General features: G+C 41.1%; 1 protein-coding gene across 3 annotated transcripts in view; it reads right to left on the bottom strand.

The window, feature by feature from the left end:
• SULF1 (sulfatase 1) overlaps positions 1-24,617 on the bottom strand; it is a 196,784-nt gene that overhangs the window by 50,015 nt on the left and 122,152 nt on the right. For all 3 annotated transcript variants that reach the window (XM_011940921.1, XM_011940922.1, XM_011940920.1), the window contains 6 exons: positions 23,522-23,691; positions 11,983-12,133; positions 10,908-11,083; positions 9,444-9,572; positions 9,108-9,164; positions 7,838-7,967 (listed from right to left, as the gene is read on the bottom strand). In XM_011940921.1, coding sequence (XP_011796311.1) covers positions 7,838-7,967; positions 9,108-9,164; positions 9,444-9,572; positions 10,908-11,083; positions 11,983-12,133; positions 23,522-23,691 — 813 coding nt within the window. The remainder of the gene's footprint in view (positions 1-7,837; positions 7,968-9,107; positions 9,165-9,443; positions 9,573-10,907; positions 11,084-11,982; positions 12,134-23,521; positions 23,692-24,617) is intronic.

Raw genomic sequence — 24,617 nt, 5'->3', positions numbered from 1 at the left:
AAAAAAAGAAATAATCAGCAGAGTAAACAGACAACCCACAGAGTGGGAGAAAATATTTGCAAACTATGCATCCAACAAAGGACTAACATCCAGAATCTACAAAGGAACACAACAAATCAGCAAGAAAAAAAATGATTCCATCAAAAAGTAGGGTAAAGAAATGAACAGCATTTCTCAAAAGAAGATACACAAACAGCTAACAAGCATGAAAAAATACTCAACATCATTACTCATCAAGGAATGCAAATTAAAACCACAATGAGATACCACCTCACTCCTGCAAGAATGGCTATAATTAAAAAGTCAAAACAAAACAAAACAATAGATGTTGGTGTGAATGTGGCAAAAAGGAGCACTTTTGCACTGCTGGTGAGAATGTAAATCAGTGCAACCTTTACAGAAAACAGTATGGAGATTCCTTAAAGAACTAAGAATGGAACTACCATTTGATTCAGCAACCCTACTACTGGGTATCTACCCAAAGGAAAAGAAGTCATTATATGAAAAGGACATATGCATAGGCATGTTTATAGCAGCACAAGTAGCAATAGCAAAAATATGGAACCCAGCCTAGATGCCCATCAACCAACAAGTGGATAAAGAAAATGTGGTATATATACACCACGGAATACTACTCAGGAATAAAAAGGACCAAAATAATGTATTTTGCAGCAACTTGGATGCAGCTGGAGACCATTATTCTAAGTGAAGTAACTCAGGAATGGAAAACCAAATATTGTATGTTCTCACTTACAAATGGGCGCTAAGCTGTGAAGACGCAAAGCCATAAGAATGATATAATAAACTTTGAGGACTTGGAGGGGAAGGTTGGGAAGCAGGTGAGGGATAAAAGACTACATACTGGGTACAGTATACACTGCTTGGGTGATGGATGCACTAAAATCTCAGAAATCTAACTTAAGAATTTATCCATGTAACCCAAAACCACTTGTATCCCAAAAATTATTGAAATAAAAATAAAAATTTTAAAAATTGGCTACAACTTCTTCAAAGGTGCACTGCAGTGAAAGCTTAATTTTATGCATAAACACACACTAGTTCTTGGTTATCACATGTCTTACGACATGGATTTGGTGATAATGCAGGTCAAATCATGTTCACTGAAATGTCACAACTGTACAGTAATTTTGTGATAATCTGATTATTCTTCATGCCAAAATGGACATCATAAAAAACAGTTACCTGCATGTGGACATGTGTTTAAAGTATTTATCTTAATACTGGGGAATATACAAAGATCATATTCACATCTTTGTCCAAACTGCTACTTAGCTGAAATCATTGTCGAATTTTCTCTCACAAATTTTAAATAGTGTTACTTGTGCCAGGAGGATTTATCTCCTGGCTTGTTTCCTTTCAGATGGTATGAGATGGGAAAGAGAGGGGGAGGGAAAACAGAAAGGGAGAAGAAGCAGAAGAGAGACAAATGTTACCTACTATAGATTTTAATCTGGATAATCACTTGTAAAAGTCAACACTGGAATGTTGGAAGATGTATGATTATTGTAATTCCTAGAAAATGAAATTGGTAAACTGATCTTGGCCAATGATTGACAACCAGCATTTGTTGAGTGCTTTCTATGTCCTAGACATTGTCCCAGATGCTTGATACATTTAACTCATATAATATTTACAACAACCTATGAGGCAAGAACTATTATGATGCCCATTTTATAGATGAAGAAACTGAGGCAGAGTTAGGTTAAGAAACTTGCACATAGTCAAATACCAAGGAAGTGGTATATCCAAGATGTAATCCCAAAGCACCTTGATCAGGATACTGATGAAAAAAGAGAATGAAAAAGAGAAAACTCAAACAGAGAGACCATTCTCTGTACGAGTCTTCAGGTAAGCCTTAGGTGAGAAGAGAGAAGTAACAACATCCATACAAGTGAGAAAGTGGGATTCACAGGTAATGTTTAAGAAACACAGAGGAGGACCTGACTACAGAGGGCTGTTAGGAAATGGTGGAAAAGAAGACACAATACAAATTAAGCAGAATGGGGCTGTATTATATAGTTTATGAGTAAAATGCCTATTTTCATGTGTGTCTTTTTTTTTTTTGACTTGTTTAGAACAAATGCACAGAAGCAAAATATCTAATTAGATGCACAACTGTTCAGACGTGAGCTTCAGCATAGTTTGAAGAGGTAAGGAAGCAAGGTTTAAAGGCTGAATGGTCCACAATGGATCCAAGCACAGAGGAGAATTCAGTAAGAGGATGGCATTGGGAGCTCAATCCTTCTGGATGGGTCCCCTGGAATCAGGTAAGCCAGGGGAAGATTTCTATGAGCCATGCTGCCATTTTGACCAGGGTTCAGTGAGTTTTGGGAAACAGGCTGTCTGCTTCTGGAAAACTAACAATTCTAGGAGGATCTCAATGGTAAATGTCTTCTTATGCATGCTCTGCAACTGGTCACAAAGGGTCAGAGGGATATATGGCCAGAGAGATAAGTTTTGGAAAGGAACAAAGATCCTGGAGCTACACCAGTTTCCACTCAACAAACTACATTCTATTTCCATTGTAATAGCATCAGCTTGCTTGATGCAGGGATCCTCACAGATTTTTAAACAAATGTTTGATTTTATATTGATCCAATAGTAGAAAGGCAAACTAAATTGTAAAGATGCTGGAATTCAACAACTCATCAAAAGGATGTGATATTTGCCCTATCAAAACAAAGCAAGCTGCTTTTTTCCTCTTAAATGCCAGATAATATGTAAAGTGTATTTCAAAATCTAATGGCCAGGGAATTTCTCTTTTATGTAGCTCCTATTTAAGATGTCAATACCTATGCCTAGAATAAGAAGAAGAAAAACCAGCCCAATAACGCTCACTTGACATTTGTGGATCTCAAGCTTGTCTGCACATAGGAATCATCAGGGGAGCTTGGAAAAAACACTGATACCTGGGCCTCGTACCCAGAGGTTCTGATTTAAGTTGTCTGGGCTGGGACTTAAACATAAGCATTTCTAAAGCTGCCCATATTATTCTAATGTGCAGTCTGCATTGAGAACCAACGTGAGTGGCAACTGCCATTCATAGTTCCAAAGGGAAAATCTGTCTTGCAATTTTGCAGTGGCAGCATGTTACAGGGAAGAAAGTACTCAACGCAAAGTGAAGAGATGCAGGTTTTGGCTTTGAGTTTGTAGCTTAACTTTTCCGGACCCAAATTTCCTTATCAGAAAAATGATACCATTCAACTTCGAAGATTTCTAAGATTCCTTCAGACTTTGACATTTTCTGGTTCTAGGCCTGTGATTCTTAACCTCATTAAAAAATAGATTCCTTGGCCTCACTTCTAGACATTTTTAACCTGGTTGGTCTGGGGTGTGCGGCAGCATTTTTCAAGTGCCACCCAGGTGAGTCTATTTTTTGTTTTTCTGTTATTTTATTTTTTGTTTTTCTGAGACAAGGTCTCACTCAGTCACCCAGGCTGGGGTGCAGTGGCATGATCATGGCTCACTGCAGCCTCGACTTTCTAGGCTCAAGCAATTCTCCCACCTCAGCCTCCTGAGTAGCTGGTACTGCAGGCACACGCCACCATGCCTGGCTATTTTGTTTGTGTGTGGAGACAGTGTCTCCGTAGGTTGCCTAGGTTGGTCTAGAACTCCTGGGCTCAGGGGGTTTAGAACTCCTGCCTCCCAAAGTGCTGGGATTATGGGAGTAAGCCATGAGCTACAGTGCCCAGCCCCAGGTGAGTTTAATGTGCCACCAGCATTGAGCATCACTGCTCTTTGTTCTCTGTGGAACAAACATGCTTTAAGACAGAGGTTGAGATTTGCTCATGAGTGTGCACATGTGTATGAGTGTGATTGTGTAGGGGGATGGGGAGTGTCTGTACATAAACATGCCTAGGGGTGTAATGCCCAGCTGAGAGAGTGGAGGGAATTCACACTCTGTCTCATATTAATTCAGGAACGTGGGAGTAATGGAAACACATATGTCCGTGTTGTCTCAATTAGTCCCCGTGGTTGTTGTGTTCACATAGACAAGAAGTGATGCCAAGTCTCTGGGATTCCAGCCCATTTTTATTCTTTTTAATTAATTAATTAATTTATTTTGAGATGCAGTTTCACCCTTTTTGTCCAGGCTGGAGTGCAATGGCACAATCTCGACTCACTGCAACCTCTGCCTCCCGGGTTCAAGTGATTCCCCTGCCTCAGCCTCCCAGGTAGCTGGAATTACAGGCACCCCACCACCCACACCTGGTTAATTTTGTATTTTTAGTAGGGACGGGGTTTCACTATGTTGGCCAGGCTGGTCTTGAACTCCTGACTTCAGGTGATCTGCCCGCCTCGGGCTCCCAAAGTGTTGGGATTATAGACATGAGCCACCGCGCCCGGCCTCAGCCCATTTTAATTCTTATTGGCTTCATAGGAATGAAAACAGCAGGTAAGATGGCTTGGAATAATAACAACACCCAATACTCACACACTAGAGAAAATTAATCTCAGTCTCACTTAGTATAATATCACTTAATCCTCACAAGAGTGAGGTTAATTTTCTCCATTTTAGAGATAGAAAACCTGAGACTCAGGAGAAAGTAAGTGACCTGTTTGAGAAGACACAACTAGAAAGTGGTGGCGGCCGATATTCTAACTCCAACCTTTGGATCTCTTTCCTCTATTGACTTACCTCATGCACCCGCATTGACGCCGCCAAACAACCTTTAGGTGACCTGGTACAAAGATGTGGTAGGAAGGGGGCATTCACTATCTCTGGGATTCAGAGTGAAGAGAATGGGGCTAGTCATGCTGATTTTCCGTTTGTACCCCATGGAGTGTCAAAACGTAAGACTGTATTGCCTTGGAATGAAGGCCATTCAACTTGTTAGTAGGAACAGAAGCAGGGCGCATGCCAGGAGGGACGTCAAGAGAGAGCAGATTCCAAGCAGGTCAGTTCTAGCCTCTGCTGTCACCTTGAACCTGAACAATTCAGCATCATTATTCTGAATTTTCTTCTTCCATTTTTTAAAGCCAGTGATACTGTCACCAAAAAAAGATAGTCTTCAAAGTAGCCAGAAAGAAAGAGCAAAAGGCCAAGATATAAAAAGTTGATAGAACACAGCAGAGCTGGCTGGGCATGGAGGCTCACTCCTGTAATCCCAGCACTTTGGGAGGTCAAGGTGGGAGGATCGCTTGAGTCCAGGAGTTCCAGACCAGCCTGGGCAACATGGCAAAACTCTATCTCTAAAAAAGCACAAAAATTAGTTGAATATGGTGGCGTTTGCCTGTAGTCCTAGCTACTCAGGAGGCTGAGGTAGGAGGATCACCTGAGCCCAGGAGGGTGAGGCTGCAGTGAGCCATGACCACGCCACTGCACTCCAGCCTGGCTGACAGAGTAAAACACTGTCTCAAACAAAACAAAACAAAACAACAACACACAACATAGCTATCAGATTTGACCCATAGATTGAATAACTACTTTAAAGATTCAGGCTCAAAATTTTCTTGAAGTTCTTAGATTCCTAAGTGATGGTTTGAGGACCACCAGTAATCACAATCGTGGGTTAGAATAGTGCTTCTCAAACTTTCAGGGAGCATCAGAGTCACCTGGAGGACTTGTTAACACACAGATTGCTCAGCTTCACCCCTAGAGGTTCTGATTCAGAAGGTCTGCAATAGCCAGAGAATTTGCACTTCTGACAAACTCTCAGGGATGCTGATCCTACTGGTTCGGGATTAGAGTAACAGTTCACCAGTGCTGTGATACACTGAAGCTAGAGACAATCAGAAATACTCTCCAGGTCTTCACTTCTAAAGCTCACTCAGGCCCAATGTAAAGAAATTCTATAGAAATAAATCACCATTGGGGCATAGCCTAATTCTTTGTTCCACAAATTCAGGCCTTTCTAAAAGAGACCATTGCTGACGTTCTCATATATCCACATAATGGATCTAAATTCAGACTGATTCACAGAGAAATGAAACAGTGAAGGAAAATTCCAGATATGAAAGCATTTTATGGGGCCAAAACAAGTTCAGAAAAATATGAAAAAGCAAAATCAAGTTTTTAATATAGTTAGCATTCAGCTCATGAGTGAAAATCTTGTGCCAAAGTACCATAATCTAGTTTACGTTACATTTGCCCTTTAGGACATATATTAAAATTTTAGGGCAAGCCATATGGAGAGGTTTGTAAAATTATACACTGAAAGGTAGGCAGTGTACCTTATTCCCAAAAGACTGTACTGTTCACCTCTTAGAGCTAAAAGAGTAACAAGATCACCAATTTGCATGAAATGTATTTAACACTGAACATTTGCAACTCCTGAATAAAAGTAAATTAGTCTATTGAGGCTGGCTCATAAAAATCATCTTAGAGCTACAAAATAATTCTGAGGTTTTACTCATAATAACGTTTGGAGCTTTCATAAGAAAGATTTGAAGACTTCAAATTAAAATATAATGAATAGGTCTAAGCTTTTCTCCACTAAACACTTGAAAATTAAGACATACTAGAATGCAGTGAAGGCTTAGTTTTAGCCCTTCCTTCAACGGCTCTCCCTCCCTTTCCTCTTCTATTTCAAAGGGATCCTGTGTACAAGAAAGCCTGAGGAAATGCAGGGTATAAGGATCAAGTTGTTTATTATGAATGTCTATTCAACAAGTTAGATACCATAAAATAAGCGTATAATGAGTGAGGCCACTTCAGTAATAACTTCGTTACCTACTCATTCCATGAGCCTGACATCTTGAACTGGTGTTAGTGAATTGTGTGGATATCTAGAGGTCAGTTAAGTTAAAAAAAAGACTCGCAGAAGATTTGAACTTCTCTTCACCTGGTTATTGTAACCTACCTCGGAAGGCAGCAAGTAAACTGAGTTTTTGAATCAGACAAATCCTGTTTGAATCCCAGTCGCCCATGTGTAAAATGGGGATGCCAATGCCCACCTCACTCTACAGATGTGAGGATTAAATTGAGTAAATGCTACAAAATCCTGCGTACCATGCCTGAGATAAGACAAATGCTCACCACGTGTTAGTATTTTTTGCTTTCCTCTGATTTTGCTCTAAGCTGCAATGATTTGCGCCAAAGTTCAGTTCCTCTCATCATGACACAACATTTTCTTTTTGCTATCATACGTTTCAATCAAGAGCATTTAAAATCATTGCTTTTAGACTGGTTTAAATTCATATGTACTTACTTTCTTTAAGAGCAATTTAATTCATCACACCGTATTTCTTTTATTCTTACTGATAAAATAACTGGTATTCTGGGTAGCCCTGGGGTCTATAGTAATATTTCTACTAATGAAGAGTTATTCTAATGAAATATATGATGCGAGAATCTTTGTGAGCAGAAGTAGGAACAATAAACAAACAGAATATAGTTTCTCTTCTCATTCCTCAAGCTTGGTCACAGGCTCTGTCCTCCACTGGGGGCAAGAGGACATCTGACTTTAGCCTAGGGTGAAGGCCCCATCGTGTCTCTTGCGGTGGTGCACTGCCCAGAGGCTCAGCATGTACCTGTGTTTTGACTAAGTAGCCTCTTGGCAACTCTTCAGTGACTAGTTAACAGGGACTATAACAGGAATCATTTCCTCAGAGGAAACCAGTGTCTTTTGGCATAGAACTTTATCTGAGATAATGATCTTTTTTACTGGAGGGAGCCCAAGTAGTAATGGGGAGGCCCAGCCTGAACCAGTTACGTAATTCTGTCCATGGAGAGGTGTCTCAGTGAGCTTGCCCTCAAGACCACTAGGAAAAGCTTATTTATACACAAATGTACATTTTTTCATATGTGGACAACTTTCTAAATTAGAGATGGAGAAGCCCATGAGTGGTGGTAAAGAAAGCCTGTATCACTCACCTGCCCTGGTTGTTCACAGGCTGTCTGGTACCTGGCCTGCTGGCACAGTTCTTTGACCCGCTCGTACTTGGGCAAGTGATTTGACTGTTGGATATTCTTGCTGGATTCTTCCTTCTTACGTAGAAATTTGCTTCGACAAAAAGGGAAAAGCTTCGTACGTGAGAAGTGATCTGAATTACGGTCCCTGAGTCCTGCCCCTTTTTTTTTCTCTGTCACATAACTCCACATTCTTTAAACAGCAAGAAATAGATGTTAATCTCTGTCTACAGGAGTTCAATATTTGATGGGTCCTTTATGAAAATGACAAGCTGGGTAGGATGAAGATGAGAGGTCAGGAAAAGATTCATTCTTCCCAAAAGCATTAATTTCAAAATTTGGGCATACATGTTTCATTTTACATGCTCAAAGTTCCTTTTGTTAAAAAAATTATACAAATGTTTTCTCTTTCCTTATTTATGTACAGAGAAAAACAAGGCAATGGGCATTAATGAATCAAAAGGGAGAAATCCAGAAGTGGCGATGGAAATAATTACAATGGCATACATTTATCTATTTAAAACTAGGAAAGGCATGCAAGGAAAAGAAGTAGGAAGTAGAAAGAAAGGTGCTGGGTAAGCCTTGGAGGCAGCTTAGAGAAGAACATGGGGAGGATGGTAGAGAAATTCAATCTACTGGACTGATTAGAAACCAGCACTGAGAAATGCAACAGTAAATCTACACCCATGATAAAGGCGTTGGTCCAGTCTTATGAGAATTTATTCTTTTTGGGGGATGTGGAGTCATCATTCTCTTGCTGTTTTGGTATTTTAAAAAGTTGATATATCATAATTATACATATTTTGGGGGTATGTGTGATATATTGATACCAGTCTACAATGGGTAATGATCAAATCAAGATAATTGAGATATTCATCATCTCATTTATCTTTTCCTTGTGTTGGGAACATTATAATTCTTTACTTGTAGTTATTTCAAAATATACCATAAATTATTGTTAATGATAATGTCCAAACTATACTATCAAATACTATCACTTCTATCTAACTGTATTTTTGTACCAATTAACCAACTTGAGGGTTATTCTTTACAATTCTGATCCAGCAATAATTACTCTATTGGCCACCACAGGAGAAGCAGCAAATCATTCAATCTTGTGACTAGGCTTACAAAATCTGCTTAGTAAACAAAATAAGGAGAAAAAAAAATACCCAGCAGGGAGAGCTGCCCGCTAGGACTGGTTCCCAGAAGCACCCCAGGAACCAATAATTACCCTCTTTCCACTAGGAATGTATCACGCCAAATTTTGGCCTTCTTGTTTGTTCGAAACCTGAAAGCAAAATGATAATATTTACTGTTGGCATCTGGACGTTTTTCCAAATGGATCTGTGCTAACAGCTTATTTAAAGAAACACCTCTCACTTCCCACAGACCACGTCTGCATCTCCATCAATATGCTATTCACAAGCAGCTGAGGAATGCTCAACTTGGGGTGATCCTTGTGGGCAAGGTATATTCTGCCTCCATGTCTTCAGCTGCTGGCTGGCTCTGGGCACCAGCTGGAGCTCAGTGTGTTTGGGGCTGGCTGAGAGGAGGAACAGTGACGCACCTGTTACCTGGCTTTTCTGGGTCCAGAAGTTTGAGGACAGACTTGCCGTCCACATCAGGAGGTGTGTCGAGCCCAGCGATATCCAGGATAGTGGGGGCCAAGTCAATGTTGAGAACGATCTGTGGGACTCTGTAAAGGGGCACACGGTGATGGCTGAGATCCAATGCCAGGGGAAGGTGGTACTTAGGGCTGCTTTTTCTACAACAGTGACTCGTTGGCCTTCAACTCTTCTCACCCTCCCATCTGGTCTCCTAGGCATGCGTGGTTGCATGGCAAGGGTGGGTGTGTGATCACAGCAATGGTACTGAGCAAGATTAACTGACTCTTGCCAGGGTCAGGCTGGAGAGATGCCTGCACCCCTGTGCTCTGACCACATCACCAGGCAAGATGCAGCCTGATACATGGTTTTTGCAGCAAGCATACTTTTGTTTAAAATCCAATAGTCCATAACTCTCCAGTTGAACAAGGGCCTTAAAATCAATATTTTTAAACAGGATGCACAGTTTTTACAGTTGAATTCAATCTATGCTACCTAGTCTTTGAAACGTAAAGCCTTCTAGATATCAGTCTGACAATTCCCAGGGTGTTTCTAATAATCTTAGGAGACATAATAACATTCTTCAAAGAAACCCTTCTTACTTCAGTTGCCCTCTCTCCAGGATGTAGTGGGATGTGGCAGCACATGAGGTACATGGGGGAGATTCAGAACATCTGGGCTCTGGGCCCCACTGCCAGCACTTCCAGAGTCAGGGATCTGAGATGAGCACTGACGCTGTCTGCCTAGCTTCACTGTTACATCAGGGGTCCAGGCTAGATGACTTTTAAGAGCCACTCCAGCTTCTGGATTCTACTTCCACTTTTTCTTTTAGTCTTTCCATAATTCTTCCATGGATGCAATCCCATTTTATTCAAAACATTCTGAGATGATTGGCAAGGCCATTTTATGATGGGAAAACAGAGATGCAAAGAGATGCAGTGACCTGCCTACAGTGACAGAAATAGCAGCCTAGTCCTTCAGCTCTTTTTCCTTTAAAAGAAAAGCCAGCTTTTAAAAATTTATCTTTTAAAAACATTTCTTTTGGAAAAAATTTTAAAAGTTAAACACTAAAAGGATGGCATCTGTTTTTTTTTTTTTTAAATGACAGCACATCTCCGATTAAGAAGCATGATGTCCCAGAAGATCACATCCTGTCTGTGCACACAGACCAGAAAGACATGGATTCCAGTCAATTTGAGAGAATTAGTCATTGATACAGTTATTTTTTCTTTCTCTTTAAGTAGTATACTTCAGCTAATTTAAGATGTGGCAGGGGGGAAAAGGTTTTCATCTTCTAAATTAACCAACCTACACACATCCTTTTTTGTTTGTGATGAAAGGAAACCGGATACTGAGACTGGTAATTGAATTATCTTAGACACACATGAGGTACGACAGTTAAATGTTGCAAACAGAGAAATACGTACATTGATCCTGGTTCTACACTTGGACCACGAATAAAAAAAGGCACACGAATATCAAAGTCATATGGCATGGATTTCCCCTTGACCAGTCCAAACTGTCCAATGTGGTAACCATGGTCGGCGGTGTAAATGATGTAAGTGTTCTCCAGCTCCCCTGTCTCCACGAGCATGTTATACAGCTGAAATACAGCACAGGAACAAGTCAGAATCAATTGTGCTGGTGTAAGATGATGCTCAATAATGTTGCCATGATTGCCCTCAAATCTTTTTCCTGTTATTTTTAAAAGGCAAGAGTTGCTTTAATAACATTATGTATATTTTCTATTTGCTTACAATCTGGGAGGGAAAAGGTCCAGTGGTAAAGTTGAAACATAACTTTTTGGGATCTAGCACATTCTACTTACAGGCTTTTTGTTTGCTTGTTTGGTAAAACAAAAACAAAAACACCCCACACAACAACCTCTACCATCAAACTTTATAGGCTGTATTTTGAAAACCCATTGTTAAAGTTATCATCGCATATCCAATTACCAAGGGTTAAAAACAGGCTGCTTCTGAGCCTGATCCAGTTAAATCCAGCCTGAGGCACATCTTGTTTGGCTTATACTATGTTTCAAAGTTCAGAAAATTTCAAATAAAATTTTTGTGTTTCTGGCTTCTTTAAAAAAGTCAGAAGACCTGCTGACACTCGATCCACATTTCGACATGGCAAAATTTAGCTGGAGCTGAGTAATTGCTGTTGCTTTAGATGGGGCCCTTAACTCCAAGTTCAAGTTCACCACAAGCTCCATCATTCTTCATTGTCTTTGAGGATGTGGCCCTTGATCTCTGCTGATTTGATTTTTCTCTCCTATTTTTTACTGGCTCCATAAGAAACCAACTCTGGAGAGGTAGGTGGAATAAGGACAAGATAGGGGAGGGATGATTAAACCACTAAACACATACTCTCTCTCTTTCTTTCTCTCTCAACATGATGCTGGAAAATGAAGGGGAAAAAACCAAACAGGATTGGCAAGAATGAGTCTACACCAAGGAAGCTGGGCCAAAAACTATCACTGAGGTAGGTTCATGTGCTTACCCTCTCCACAGAATCATCCACTGACATCAAAGTCTGGAGCCTTTTGCGCTGTAGAATGTTTGTAAATTCCATGTGGATGGGCAGCATTGGTCCTGTGTACTGCATAATCCAGTGTTTATCCATATTTGGTGCATAGTTATAACTAGGAGTTCTGCAAATATCCAGAAAGGAATCTTACTATATATTTCTTACTTAGTCTTTCAGGAATATATCTCGAGGTTGTGAAATAATCATTATGGAGAGATAATTGAGACACTGCTAAAACATCTTCCTCTTCCAACTATCTTCTGTTTGCATGTATAAGAAGATGAAGTCTTCACCACCCCAAACAGCAAATATCCTCTGAAGGTATATATATTCAAACATATAAAACCGTGACTGGCAGCTAAACGTGTAATTAGAAGTTCATTTGGGTTCACTGAATAAAATGTGTAAGAAACATATCAAATGATGATGGTTTTATTACAAATCTGCAGATAAAATCTCAGTAAGGTACAAGGGAATATTCTCACGTGATGTTAACTCATAAAAATTTTATTGCTAATGAGGCTATTAAATGTAGTCACAAATATGCGGAATGATGAATCATCATTTCAACACATTTCTTCTCTTGAATACTTGAGAAGAGTATTTTATTGATTACTTACTTATCTAGTCTTTATGAGTTTTGTATATAGATACCATTACTTTAACTGGACTTGTGGGAATGATAACCAAGTCTACTTCTGCAATATACATGTTTACCAATAAAGCTATTCATTTAATAAACAAATCAATATAGGTGCAGGGAATAATTTCTGTAAGCCACAAGGAAATGGTCCTATTGTTCCAGAACAGGTTAGTTCGAGTCTATATTTAATCTACCACAGAGATCCACGCGGTATCCCATGTCTTCCACTGGGTACTGAAAAAAATATGTCACCTTCTCTTGATGTCTCACCCAACTCCCTCCACCATTAGATGCTGCCACCTCATGCTCTGGCATGGGCACACAACATATCTATGCTATGGCAATTCTCACCCCGAGAATTATCTGTTTATATTTGAACTCTTTAATGGACTATAATCCATTTGAATCTTCTTCTTCAATGTTATTAAGCACATAGAGGTTAATATTAAAAACTGAGTGAGAGTTTAACATTTGTTGGGTATCGTGCAAACCGTTTTATACACATTAACTCACCTAATAGTCTCAGCTGTTCTGTAAAATAGGTTTATTATTCCCCTTCTACAGCTGAGAAAATCAAGGCTTGGCAAAGTTAAGGAACTCCTCCAAATTAACAACATTAGTAAGTGGTAGAAACAGAACTGAATTCCAAAGCCCATTTGCTTTAACAAAATGAATGAGAAGGGAAGTGAGGGGTGCTTCCTACATCTGAGATTGCTTTTAATATGAACCACAACTTTACAAATAGGCAGCCTCACAGAATGAGCAACAGTTTATGTGACCGAGAAATCTGATTCCCTGTCTCTGTTTGAGGAGGATCCCATCAGTGAAATGTTGTGGATAATGACAGCTGAATGTGATCCCATGCCATTATTTGTATTATAAAACTAGGGAAAGAATCAGTCACTGGGAGCTTATTGATTTCAGGAGTCTTGACCGAGCCCTCCCTTGGTTCTGTGGTGGTGTGGGTTTCCCATGGGGAAAGCCTGGAGTTTCTGAGATTCATGGTGATACGCTGGGACACTGCCTTGAACACTGGGTCATATAAATGCCACCTGCTATTATACATGCTCTTCTGCTGGTGGATTTGCAGAACCTCTCTTTTGATAGTAGAAAATGCTGGTTTGGGATCCCTGGCCTTCTTGGTTGACAAAGTTACCCTGGTGACCAGGATGGGTGCTGGTTACCCAGTAGAAGCATAGCAGCACAAATAATATAACATTGAGCTCAGAAGACACTGTCTCTAAAAGTGTCTCAGTTATGCTCAGAAGTGTAAGTAACTCATGTTTAAAGAAAGAGACAAGATTTAGAGTGGAAAAGAGGGTGTGGCTCAAATGTGCTCATCTATAAATGGGTTAATAGCACTTTTCTTAAACAGCTGTTTTGGGCCAGGCGTGGTGGCTCATGCCTTAATCCCAGCATTTTGGAAGGCCCAGGCGGGTGAATCACCTGAGGTCGGGAGTTCAAGATTAGCCTGACCAACATGGCTAAACCCCGTCTCTACAAAAATTAGCCGGGCATGGTGGCAGGCGCCTGTAATCCCAGCTACTCAGGAGGCTGAGGCAGGAGAATCTCTTGAACCGGAGAGGTGGAGAGTGCAGTGAGCCCAGATCGTGCCATTACACTCCAGTCTGGGTGACAGAGGGAGACTCTATCTCAAAAAACCACCACCACCACCAACAAAAAACAAAAAACAAAACCCAAAGCTGTTTTGAGGAACAATTACCATATATACATAGCACTTAAAATGCCTAGAACAGAGGCATATGAATTTCCTCCATGAGCCAATAAACAAGCAACTCCCACGTAATTATCTGGGTTGGAAAAAATCCGTAGTATTCCAAAACAAACTCTTCAGGTATGACCTGTCAATCTTAGGATAAACTTTCAATATAAACTTTCTCCTGCCTACCAAAGCAAATGATTCATGAACCAAATGGTCCCATTTTTTTTTTTTTTTTGGCCTGAAAGAGTTCTTCATATCTAAAAGTAAACCACAGTCATAAGGGAAGTGGGGAGGGACTTAAGCCCATGTCTCTTATTCTTCATGCAGCATGTTGCGTTACAAACAGGATTAGATTAAGAGGTTGAGGAGGAGGAGACAGGGGCTTCTAAATTCCCTCAAAAAGGGTTTTTCGCCCATGGGGGTAGTTCGAGGTCAGAGAAATATAGAACGTTGGTTGTGAAAGGCCCCTAACCATTTACTGATACGTGCCCTGAAAAAGAATACAGCTATAACAGATTACACAGGGTTTCTTTATAATACTTAAACATCCTCTGCTTATTGCCTTTGATGTTGGGTTAGGTTAATTTAAAAATAAATCTAGTTGACTTTTTTAAAACCACAAAACCTCAACACAAATAAAAATTACAATAGGGAACTGAAACGCAGGCTCACAGTGGGCAAATTATATCTTCCACCAGTTACCTTGATGTGCTTGGCATAGCTCCACCCTACTTGGAGGAACAGGGAAGCTTGCAGCAAATTACAAGCCTCAAATTGGACTCCCGGATTTACAGAATGACATATATTAAATCTGGCTTATATTAAAAGGGAAAGTTCAAGGACTGATGTCAAAGCTGTCCTCCCCTGCCCGCCCCGCTTGTTTTTCTTAATTTCTCGATATGGGAGATGACCCCCAGCTCTGGGGATGAGGTCCCAGGTGGGATCTCAGCAGGCAGCAGGGACAGAGTGTACACGTGCCTTTTAAAGGAAGACAGACTGCCACTGCTTCCCACAGAACAGCAGCTGTTCAGGGACCTGCAGGTGGAAGGTCGGGGGTCACTGGAATTGACAATGTTGTTGAAAAGTGATCTTTTGCCAAAGGCCTGTGGTTGCCCCCTGCTGAGGTCTGCCAAATTCCTCGAAGATGCGGCCTTCTGTTCCCCAGTGATAATTAAAGCTTGCTTCCCTAACTAAGGATTGCCTTCAAATTATTCAAATAGGGTCTGGAGCTGTCGGCTGGAACACAAGCCACTGAAAAAAGCAGGTAACTGTTTTTGGGAGAAATGGAAAACCACATATTGAGTTATTCCAGAATGTTTTGGAATTATACTCAAATATTCATCCCAGCTCTGTTCCTTAATAGTATGTGATCCTGGACAACCTTTTGTCTAAGTCTCAGTTTTCTCATCTATATAATGGGGATAACAACTTTAAAGAGTTCTTGTGAGGGTTAGGAGATCTCTGTGACTCTAGAGAGCAAATTCTGGGACGATATCACACCCATTCTCATAGGTAGCTGGAAAAGAGCTTATCCCTTAATAGCTCATTTGATTGTTGCAGCAACTGTGAGGACTCAGCAGGGCACATTAGTCCCATGTTATAAATGAGGAAGTAAAATACACAGAGGTGGCTCAGAAATAATGCACCGGGATAGCTCTCCATCAGTGCCCCTCCTGCAACACCATACGGGCCACAGTCTTGAACCAGAAGCCCCACAAAGTGCCTCAAAAATCTCACTCATTGAAAGGAAAATTGATATATCCATTTCTTCCTATCAAAAGTAAGTCCTAAAATCTTAGTCTTCATCCTGATTTAAAATACCACCTGCTTCTGCATTCCCATCAGGTACCTTCCCATCAGTTGATGGGTCTACTTTTGTTGCAAATACAGAATAAAGCCTGGCTCTTCTAGGCACACTGGCTGCATCCATGAAAAGGTAGATAACACAATACTGGTTATTTGCTTTAAAATTGAGAGGACTAAAGACCAGACTATCATTTTCAAATTTCCACTGCTTTCTTAAAAAAAAATTCTGTGTTGGAGGTAGAGTCACACATGCCTAACCTGGGAAGACCTTTCTGTTGTCTGTTAGATAAGGGCTTCACCCAGTACTGCACACTCCAGACCTTATCGCCCCAAGAAAACATCCCTGTAATCCTCCATAGACTCTTCCCATACATAAAAGTTTAACTTTTCCCAGCAAGGCCTCCCTGCATATTGTCTTCCTGTAGTCACTCCTCATTTGGATTTATTGCTCAGTATGCTGGATCATGGATACTTGAGTCCACTGTACTTGTAAGCTCAACCTTCACCATCATGCCAATTCTCCTGGCTGTTTGATTTTCTTTCTGGTATTGCTTATTGACATGACAGAAATAAGAATTCTGAAAATCAATAATGTTACCTTTTTTTTTTGACAGGTGAGTATTTTAGGAGAATTATTCTTGCCAGCAAAGAAAGAGTTTCAAGAGATGCATGTTTTGTATATTAAATCTACAATATTGGCAGATTTGGGGAATGGCAAAGAACTTAGGAGTTCATTTTTAATGCTGATGGCCTTTGGTGTCACTCCTGTGAAAATGAATATATTTCTAGTGTTTTGTATCTGAACATGTGTTTTCTTCATTTATTTAGTCTCAAACAAACAAACAAAAAGCCCTAATGATCTAACCCTTAAAGGTCACTGGTAGCAGAACCGTCCTTCTCTGAGAAGTGAAATAAGACTTCAATTCCCAGAATAAGCCAGTGATACAGATGTAAGGCATACATTCAAAGCATTAAATTGGAAATTCTATACTTAATCTCTCAAGCTGCACCATCTCAGTTTTCACTAAAACTGAACTTACTTAATTGACTTTGTGGAGATATTCCCCACCTGAGTTCAAATATCTGTAGATATGTAACATTTGAACATATGCAGGATAATACCAAACGATCTTTCTTAGAGGTATATAGGAAAAATAATTCAGAGTCTTTTAATGAAGCTATAAATATCAGTTAGAATTGTGCAGATGCATGGAATTGTTTATAGCTCTAATCTGAATTGTGACTGCGATGTGAACTGAGTAAGTCTGGTGGAGTGAGAAGATCACCTGGGGCCAAGAGAATTGAGTTTCAGCTCTAGTTTTGTCCCTAAATACTCATGTGACCTTCACAAAACCATCTGGGCCTTCATTTAAAAAACATAGACTTTGGGTCTTTGTTTTTTAATCTAAAAAACTGTGGAATTATATTATCTCTGGGTGTCTTTTAAATTCATGAAACCGATTGTTTAAACATTTTGATACTATTTTAAAAATGTTTTCATGTCAGCTATTTAGTGAGGTGAACATGTTTGTTCATTTGCTAAGCAACAATGAATTGTGCAACTACTTTGTCCGAAGGCGTGTTCACCAGGCACTGGGAGGTAAAGAGATGAAGCATTTTTGTCCCTGTCTTCAGAACAAAGCTACCTGCAAAATTCCAGGGCATCATTCACCTGATATGTTATTTGAATGCCCCCTGGAGTTGTGCAACTCGACTTCAGGGATCTCAGTAAACAAGCAACACCAATGCTGACAGTATAATTAGTAAATGATTCACCCAGAGAAGAACGAGCTAGAAACAGAGAAAAGGGAGCAATGAGGTCTGCCCAAATCACATTTTTTTTTTTTTTTTGTAGAATTTAAACTTTTCTCGTCTCCAAAAGCACGTCCTTTCATGTATTTGTGGAAAGAGGTATGAATGTGCAAATTCTTTTAAGGCAAGACATTTCTTTCCAGCTTTAGATAACAAAGGTGTTTCAAAACCTTTGTCCTGTGGCTTACACAGAGGGAGTTTTCCCTTTGACATCTATGTTTATTCAAAAGCTCTATCTTCATAACAACTCTTGCAAATTAGTGCACACGGACTGTTCTACCAAGAGTTTAGATTTCACTTGAACTTGTGTATTTGTGTGTGTGTGTGTATATGCACACACACACAGTCACACACATTTACATGTATGGGAAGAAAGAACTGTTAAATTGGAATAACAGGCCAGGTGTGCTGGCTCATGCCTGTAATCCCAGCACTTTGGGAAGCCGAGGTGGGCGGATCACCTGAGGCCGAGAGTTCAAGACCAGCCTGACCAACATGGAGAAAACCTGTTTCTACTAAAAATACAAAATTAGCCCAGCGTGGTGGTGCATGCCTGTGATTCCAGCTCCTCGGGAGGCTGAGGCAGGAGAATGGTTTGAACCCAAGAGACAGAGGTTGTGGTGAGCTGAGATCGTGCCATTGCACTCCAGCCTAGGCAACAAGAGTGAAACTCCATCTCAAAAAAAAAAAAAAAAAAAATTGGAATAACAACAACAACAAGTTTTCAAAGTTGACAGGGGCATAGTTCATAGAAGGGTGATAAGGAGGTCCCTTAGTTTCCTATAGAATCACCAGGGAGATAAGTGGCCTCTCCTTGCCTGTCACAGCTTTTGTCCACAGGCGTGTATCATGACATCACTGAGGCTAGGGGAGAGAAGTACATTAAAGCAGGGGTGAAGGAATCGCATCCCTATGGAGATTCTGGGGAAGTAAGTTACTGAAAAGTATAGTAGAGTCTCAGCCAGATGCAGGGCTTTCTAATAATAGCATTATTATGTGTGTTTTTATGATGGAGGCTTCCTCAGATTTCTCAGCAGCCATGAGTAGCCGAGTTACTGTTAATGTAGTCTGATTAAACTATTTTCCCTGTCAACAAGTGGTCGATAATCCCCTTTCACTCTTCCTTGGTAAGCATAAGCTCTACCATCAATTTGTAAAGCTAACAGGACAATAGCGAACTGGCTTCCTCTCTTTGTTGGGAACAGCAAACACCTTGGAAAGATGATACATTCGCCCCAGTTCTGAGAGGATCAGGTAGTTATAACCTGATGCCAGATGAAAGCGATCCGGATGATGCCTGACCACCAAGGAAGAAGACCAAAAGAAAAGTGTTCACGTTACTTGCATCCCTGCAGCTGGGGAGAACCTACAGTTTCTTGCGCGGTGTTCACAAGGCCTGCCAAATATTTCCGCAAAGTACTTAACTTCTTGCATCCCTTTGCCTGAATGTGTTGCTAATGTTTTCGCTAAGGAAGCTGGTCATTGAGTAGCTCCATGCACTACCATCGGCAGCTTGTCTTCAATTTGTCTCACTCCTTTTGTCTGAAGACTGAACTCTGAACCTGTGCACATGCTCACTCCTTCCAGCCCCTTCCTCCAGCAGCAACCAGGGAGACCTTTACAGCAAAGATGCCAGGAATTCAAGGCTTTCAGGGTATGCAGGAGACCACAATCTAGGTGCATAAAACCCAAGGATTAGCAGCAAAGAGAAGCTGAATCCCTCAACCAACCACATGAATTTTCATTTCCTGTGGCTAAGGGAGTTCTCCAAACTGGCACTTACCCATGGCACATACTTGCACCTGGAAAAGATAACACAGTCCAGATTGGTCCTTATCCTGTCTATTGCATTGGAATGGGCAGGTGTGAGAGGCTCATCACAATGTGAGTCTTAGCTTGTCTAGAGGTATGTCATGTCACAATGGACAAGCATCAAGTTGTCATTTCTCTCACTGCTTCCCCTAAACCTTAAGTTGAACCATATGAAATTGCCCTTTTGTAGGTCAAGAATGACAGAATGTTGGTAGTTTCTTAATAGAAAGCATCAATAAGAATTGACACTTATGAAGTGGCTTCTATGTCCCAGGCTCTATGTGGGGACTTTACCTACGTTGCCTCTCTTAATTTCTCTTCATGACATCACATCAAGGTGCTAGTATTATCTCCATTTTACAGATGAGACAGTGGAGGTTTCCAGAGATTAAAGAAAGCACCCATAGACTCAGTGAGGGCAGCTGAGACAGGAAGCCAGGGTTGTTAGCCTCTAAGGCCACACTCTGCCCTGTGTAGATTTTACTTTACAGAATCACTAAATAAGGGCAATAGATGATTCATTTGAACTACTGAATCTATTTGCACGTGGAAATGTCTGAGCCACCTCCTATTTTGTTACTACCCAACCTCCAGTGACTCTCAGAGCTTTGCAGTTACATACAAACTCACTGACATCCTCAATATTCTGCAACAGTTTCCCTTTGCAGCATTGTTCCTTAGTGCTGCTCTCTTTGTAGCCCATTCTCCACTTTCTAGGGCACATCTTAGATTGCATCCCTTACACAGCGACCGTATGTCCTTGCCATATTCTCTTCCTGAAACCCAATCTCTATACAATCATCTGCAGAGATTTTACCCATCCTTGAGGCCCACTTTGAAAGCCTTGGTCCATGAAGTTTTCCTGGTTTCCCTTGAAGATATGAATGCTTCTCCCTCCCCACTCCGCAGCCCTGCCAATGTCTGCTCTGTGCTTGTCACTTCCAGCCCTATTGGTGATATCGCCATTGGGACACTTGCCCATCCTGCCCCTAGAGCAGAGGTTGGGGCAAAGTCACTTTATCAAGGCTGAGATAGTATTTCAGGCTGTATGGTATCCGACACAACTACTCAACTTGGTTGTTGTATTGTGAAAGCAGCCACAGACAATATATAAATGAACGAGCATGACTGTGTGCCAATAACATTTTATTAACAAAAACTGGTGGCAAGCTAGGTTTGGACTGTGGGTACCAGTGTGCCAACCCCTGTCTTAGCTTATCAGTCCTTAAATGTCAGCAACTATGTCTTCCTCATGCTTATCTGTATCCCTGCTGGACTGCATAGTGTCACATATGGCACTGATGAATATTTGTGGAATGAAATAGAATTTTTAATTACTGGAATCAGAGATGCTTTTCAAAAAGCTATCGCTGAGACCCTGAGAACTCTGCAGACCCCTCCCCTCATGCAATATTGAATCCATGCAACTGAGCTCTCAGAACCTCTTGACCTGAGGCTGATTTTCCTGCAGGCTTAGGACCTTGCCTCAAAGCTTCAAAGGCAGGCTGACTTTTAAGGAGCCATAAAACACTCTGTTTTGTCAACCCCTTCTCCTCCAGCTTAGGGGAACATCTGTAAAGTTTACAGTTATAGGAAGTCACCTTAGGCTGGGTTTCTGCTAATGCAATAAAGAAAGGTAAAGTGATTTCTGATTCAACAGAAATGGGAACAGAGGGGTTCTGGGGTATTGAAAAAGCCTGCAGGACTTTTTCCTTTCATTGAATCAGTGGGCTACTAAATTTGTAAGTGAGCTATAATGGAGAGCCACTTGTCACACATGGGCTTCATTCATGAATTAGTTGCAGAGTTATATATAGCGGAAGATCTTCAGAAGCTTAAATATCCACCCATGGAGTAGACTCCAAAACATAACGGCTTATCCCAGCTATATTCCCAGGTGCTGGGGCAACCTTCACGATTTGTTGATGATATTTTGTGCATTAAAACACTTCCATGTGGCTAACACAGTGAAACCCCGTCTCTACTAAAAATACAAAAAATTAGCCAGGCGTGGTGGCATGTGCCTGTAGTCCCAGCTACGTGGGAGGCTGAGGCAGGAGAATGGCGTGAATCTGGGAGGCGGAGCTTGCAGTGAGCCGAGATCGCACCACTGAACTCCAGCCTGGGCGACAGAGCGAAACTGTCTCAGAAAACAAAAAACCAAAGCCAAACAAACAAAAAAACACTTCCATCCTCTGAGTTCCTGGGCATGCTCAGTAGGTTACCCACCCTGGCTTCATATTGTTAGTTCTTGTCCTGAGTCAGCTCTGGCCTCCTTCTTTCTAGTCTAAGTCACGTGATGTAGAGATGATCTGTGTACCACTGACCAAGAGTCATAAATCAATTAGTTATAATGAGGTACAAATAAAAATATTTTATGAGGCTGGGCGCAGTGGCTCATGCCTGTAATCCCAGCACTTTGGGAGGCCGAGGTGGGTGGATCATTTGAGGTCAAGGAAGTTTGAGACCAGCCTAGCCAACATGGTGGAACTGCATCTCTACTAAAAATACAAAAATTTAGCCAGGTGTGGTGATGTACGCCTGTAGTCCCAGCTCCTCAGAAGCCTTAGGTGGGAGAATTGTTTGAACCCAGGAGGCGGAGGTTGCAGTGAGCCGAGATTGCACTACTGCACTCCAGCCTGGGTGACAGAGCGAGACTCTGTCTAAAAAAAAAAAAAAAAAAAAAAAAAAAGAACATTTTATAAAAACTTCTCTAGGGATGTATAGTGACCAGCAACTAGAGAGCCTGCAGTATTTACCCATCTACTTTCATAAGGTTCTTTCTGCCTGGAATCTTGGCTAATAACCAGTGTGGATGAAAAGAGATGATATTTAAGTACAAATAGATTAAGAACCAATTTTGGAGGTTTCACAATATAGGAAACAGATACCAATTTTCTGTTCCCTGTCTCCCTAATGGTCAGGCTTTCAGCAGACGCAGAGCCAACTCCACTGCTCTGTGTGGTAGAGTGAATATTGATGGCAGAGCTTGGGAAGAAATGGTGTCAACTGAGTGAACAACGAAATCATGTTCTTTGCTGCCAGAGCATCCAGATTTTTCCACCTTTGTCTGGTGAGAATTGTGGCACACGACAGCTCTCTGTTCTGTCTCATCCCCTCATGCCATCAGCCCTCTCCCTTGTGCCTTCCACCTCCCCCATCTCCAAGATTCTTGCCTCTTTTAAAAAAAATCAGGTTATTTTAAAGCTGTGACCTGAGAAGCCCTCTTGGGCAAGACACTTAAGCTGCCTTCTGCAGGAATTCTAATTGCACATCTGCAGCAAAGCTGCTACAGTATTCGCCTGGAAAATAAACCCATGTTTCTATAACCAGACCAGGGGTCCCCACTGTGCAGCTATGAAAAGCATACTATTTGATCATCATTATTATTAGATCAGACACACGAATGTTATTTAAGACAATGAAAGGAAACTCTTGTAAAACTTGCCCCCATTCACTGTATGTGCGTCTCTTCCTTTCTATTTAGCTACTTGTAAATGCTGGAAATGTGATTCCTCCTCAAACCACCCAGATAAGGCACTTTCTTTCAGGCTCAGCGGCTCTGCCTGTTTCATGGTCTGCACTTAAGTTATCCTTTCATGAAGGAAGCCTTGTGGATACACAGGGTGGAAGGAAACAGGGTAAAGGGGAGGAGTGGGGCGAGGAGAAAAGGAAAAGGCATGTTCAGCAGGTCGCAGGTTGAGTTTATTACTTACATGTGTTGGGAAGCATTGGGGTACAGTTTAGAAAACTGTGGGGCCGAGTCCTCGGGGCCATGGGGCGCAGCGTGGCTGATCACCATCATTACGGGCCTATGGGGATACATTCTCTTAGACATTTTGAAGTAATTAATGCTCTCGTTAGTGATTAAGTCTGTGAAGTAGTCCTGAAACATACATTTGACACAAAACAAAAATTACAAGAGGTGACATTCATCAGATCACATTTGAATAACTGCTTTCCCCAGAAGCAATTCACTGCACGAAGTGGTAAGGTCTACAGCAGGAAGGAAAGCTGCACCTCCCAAGGCAGCCCAACATCTTCGATAATAGAGAAAATCAGCTGCCAGTTGTTTTCCAGGGTTGCTAGCTTGGTAACGTGTGAAAAATGGATTTTAAGTAATACACAACTTAGCAATGGGGGGGAAAAAAGTCAAGTCGTGTTTGCCCAAGATAATGATAAATCTGGCAAGAAAAGCACTAGAGCACAGGAAACACCAGATACATATTTCAGTCTCAGGTTTCATCGATGTAATTCCTTGGCAAAAAATTTAATGACTTTAAGGGCAGGAAACACCCATGCCCACTTCAAATTTACAGTTGCAGAACACACACACATGCATACACACACGCACACAAATACGCAAACACAAGAAAATGTATTTTCTTCACATGAAAAATCCACCTGTGGGAATTACAATAATCACTAATCAAAGCCATGGCCAAAATCCGGGAGCACAGGGAAAAACTGTAACATTTGATCAGTTAATTTACTTGAAACACTTGAATAGGGAGCAGTTGATTTCCTGCAGATTATACTGTGTTAATTGCACAACTAAAGCAATACAGCTGCTGGGATTAGAGTCTGACTTGCTAATAAAATGACTTAACCCACAGTCAGGGGGGCTAATGCAGGTCTGTAAGAGGGAGGGAGGAAATGGAGTGAAAAGGAAAGAAAAGATGAAAACTGAAACCACCTGCTTCTTTTAAGTGTGTGTCATTGGCTTGGAGCTCCAGTATAAACTTTATTCAGAAAGTGTTTAGGCAATATTTGCAAATGTTGAAGGCTCCCAGGCATGGCTAATCACATGTT

This window comes from Colobus angolensis, unplaced genomic scaffold (genome assembly GCF_000951035.1).
Source record: "Colobus angolensis palliatus isolate OR3802 unplaced genomic scaffold, Cang.pa_1.0 Scaffold194, whole genome shotgun sequence".
Classification (NCBI taxonomy): Eukaryota; Metazoa; Chordata; class Mammalia; order Primates; family Cercopithecidae; genus Colobus; species Colobus angolensis.
The sequence above is the reverse complement of the archived record's forward strand: the minus strand, read 5'-3'. Positions and strand labels throughout refer to the sequence as shown.